At 43.2% G+C, this 3,202-nt stretch overlaps 1 protein-coding gene across 1 annotated transcript in view; it reads right to left on the bottom strand.

Annotated features, from left to right (window-relative positions):
* The window catches only part of grk6 (G protein-coupled receptor kinase 6), a 58,443-nt gene extending 55,780 nt beyond the window's left edge, over nucleotides 1–2,663 (bottom strand). Inside the window, exon 1 of the mRNA XM_071910336.2 lies at nucleotides 2,478–2,663. Coding sequence (XP_071766437.1) covers nucleotides 2,478–2,529 — 52 coding nt within the window. The 5' untranslated portion in view covers nucleotides 2,530–2,663. The remainder of the gene's footprint in view (nucleotides 1–2,477) is intronic.
* Nucleotides 2,664–3,202: the final 539 nt, after the last annotated feature.

Raw genomic sequence — 3,202 nt, 5'->3', positions numbered from 1 at the left:
GATGCATCTGCAAGATACACACACTAGTAGATTCCCCATCCAGTATTTGTTAGTCTGGGGCTGAAAGATACTGACAAAAAATCTCATTGCGATTATTTGACAGAATATTGCAATTGCGATTTAAACTGCAATTCAGTTTTTTTTTTGTCATATTTTTTTTTAGAACTTTGAAATCGTTTAAAGAAAAGTGATTTTGTTACAAAAAAATAGATGTTAGTGTGCAGGATTTACTGCGTTTGAGTCTGATGAAAGGTTTTCACCAATACTGTACTTGATTCATGGACCACAGATTACCTGCAGCTCTAAAACACCTTGTTTAGAAATCCAGTTTGGACGCTCCTCTCTCTCTTAAGCAATTAACTGCAGCCTCTGCTATTTGGAAATTGCAGAAGTTCATCTTGCAATTTCACTTTTTTTTCTGATTAATTGTTCAGCTCTAATAGTCAGTAAACTAGTCAGTAGCGTTTGCAATGGACCCACAAGGAAGTAGTCTATCCTAAAAATAATAACAATAATAATGATAGTATGATACTTTTTGATCCCGGTAGGTAAACTCTCTTGCCTCAGGTCAAAGGTCAGGCTCAGCTACAGCGCAGCCTGCCTGGAGCTGGGAGGGATTCAGCGTCTTGCTCAAGGACACTTCAGCAGGGCAGATGGTAGCCGACACAGGGAGCTTGAACCCCGGTCCTCTACAACCACCAGACGTCCCCCCCCCCATACACACACACACACACACACACACACACACACACACACACAGCAGATGAGCTGAATGCAACAGATAAGCTCACAGTCAGGGATCATGACACTCATCTTCTCTGCAGATGGCATTAGGATTAAACTGGCACTGAGCCACCGCGATCTTTGTCTGCTGTTTAGAGAAACAATAACACCAGGACTGCTATTGGTCACAATATCATGTATCGTTTACAGTATCATATGTAGTTAAGAGTCTCATTAACAAGAGCCGGGGGACTAGCTTTATGTCAGTCGCCTACACAGATTGTTATCTGTGCCTGGTAGATGCAGTTTGCTCTGTGACATTTGCATAGAAGACATTAACTGACACTCTCATGGGCCAGACCAGATTTCAGTATCACTCAAGGTGGCAAAGTCTAGTTACAAATTTTGAAAAGGTACATATGTCTTTAGATGATATTTTGGTATGATAACGATTGCTGGATGGCAGCTTTTGTCACAGTAATCAGCTCATGAAGTTAACCACCCTCTACAGTAAGGTGGATTTTAGGTGCTGGTGCATATCCTCTTAAGGCTCATTTTCAGGACCTTTATTAATGTTTTATAATAATATATTTGATATAATTTTAAAGGGCAGCTTCTTAGCTTTCGTTCAAGTCCAGTTGTGAGTCTGTCTGACAAATAAAGAGGTCGCCTGAGCTCTTCAAAGTGTCAATGACAGACACTTCTCCACAATTTTCGCACTGTGACATCTAGGAACATCACAGACACAAAATTAAAAAATACTCATAGGACTCTAATGAATAATATTTCCATCTATCCATACTATCCCATTGTGAGGCGTGATGTTGGGCCTTAAAGTAGATAAAGTAGTAAACGGATAAGAGACATTTTAAGTGGAAGACAAACAATACAAACTGAGTGCCAGTTCTTGGCACTGAGAACAAAACCCAGTAGCCTACAGCTGCTCTGCCACAACATCCTGTTTCGCAAAACGACAGGACGATGCTGCAACAGCAGCGAGGGAGATCTGATGTGTCGCTGCAATCACATTTCACAGTCGCATCCCCTTCCGGACCCCCGATACGTGCCGTTCTCTCGTACGGAGGTCAGGCCAGCTGCCATTCAAAAATCTGGGAAATTAATGTGGCCTTGACTATCGGCACACGTACACACATTAGAGAGCAAGACTCAAAGCGTTTTACAAGTTGTTAGGAACTACTCTTCAATTCGGCATATATCCAATACGTCAAACAGCACTTTGTTTCAACAGATGTTCAACTTTAAGAATGAGTTCGCCTGTTATTCCTACTGCCCTCTCCCACCAAAATACACAGTGGATGTCGGTAGCGAGCGCCGTGAACAAATGATTAAAGTTGAGATTTTATCGGAATAAAGTTATGCTTTATAAATAATTTCTACGCCGAATTGACCAGTGCCTCGTAAGGATTCAGGAAAGGTCTTACACCATGTTCTCCCAGGTATCTTCCTTTACCGATACGCAGGAGAACATCAAATTGCCAGATTTTTAAATCGACTTTGGCACCAATCAGACAGAACAGCACGTATTCGGTTCATATCAAGACGCATCATCAAAACAAGGTTTGATCACCAGCCAAAAGGAAGTGCAGCAACAGTTAGCTAACATCGCCCGTGCCCCGCTGCTGGCCCGACGGAGTCCTCCCTCTCTCCGGTAACGTTACCGCTGCTGTGTCGGTAAGGTACCGAGAGAGAGGAGCTGTCAACCCGCCCGACATCCGACCTCTCTCCATCCTTACCTTCCCGTGCCTTCAGCAGCACCGTGTTGGCCACGATGTTCTCCAGCTCCATGTTGTTGTCCCGGGTTACAGCAGCACAGACACACCGACCTCCTGGCCCCCCCGGGCGGCTTCACTCTGAATAAATCCTCGGGAAACACCACCAGCGCCCAGCCGAGGAGGAATAACTCAACCCTCCGTTTCTGCTTTCGCTCTGTCCGGTCCGCCCCCCCTCCACCTCCACCTCCCTCCGTTACTCCGCCCTGAAGCCCTGACAGGAGGAAGACCTCTCGCTCTCGCTTTGCCCCCACTTCCGGGTATACCGCAACGTCATCAGGAAGCGCGGTAGAGTCGAAACCGGTCGCCTGTGGGTTTTTTTTTTTTAATTAGCCAACTTACTTTACTTTATTGAGTCAAGAAAGGGAACAATATACAATACAATACAACCATATACAAAGGAACAGCATGGGGACACATGCAAATACATAAATAAATATTTAGAAAGATCACACAAAAATCTTAAAATAATTTCAAATTCCCACAGCTTTTTTGTCCAAGAGGATGAGACATATAGCTCGAGGTCTTTAATAAAAAACCTTAAATAAGTGTTTTCTATAAAAAAAATCTTTGCCTCTGTTACAATCAAAGAACAATCAAAACAATCTGTTACAATCAAAGAACCCAAACAGCAGAGATAATTCAATATAAATATCATCAATTACAAATCTGCCGCATGGAAGTATCAT

This window comes from Centroberyx gerrardi, chromosome 11 (genome assembly GCF_048128805.1).
Source record: "Centroberyx gerrardi isolate f3 chromosome 11, fCenGer3.hap1.cur.20231027, whole genome shotgun sequence".
Taxonomy (NCBI): domain Eukaryota; kingdom Metazoa; phylum Chordata; class Actinopteri; order Beryciformes; family Berycidae; genus Centroberyx; species Centroberyx gerrardi.
The sequence above is the reverse complement of the archived record's forward strand: the minus strand, read 5'-3'. Positions and strand labels throughout refer to the sequence as shown.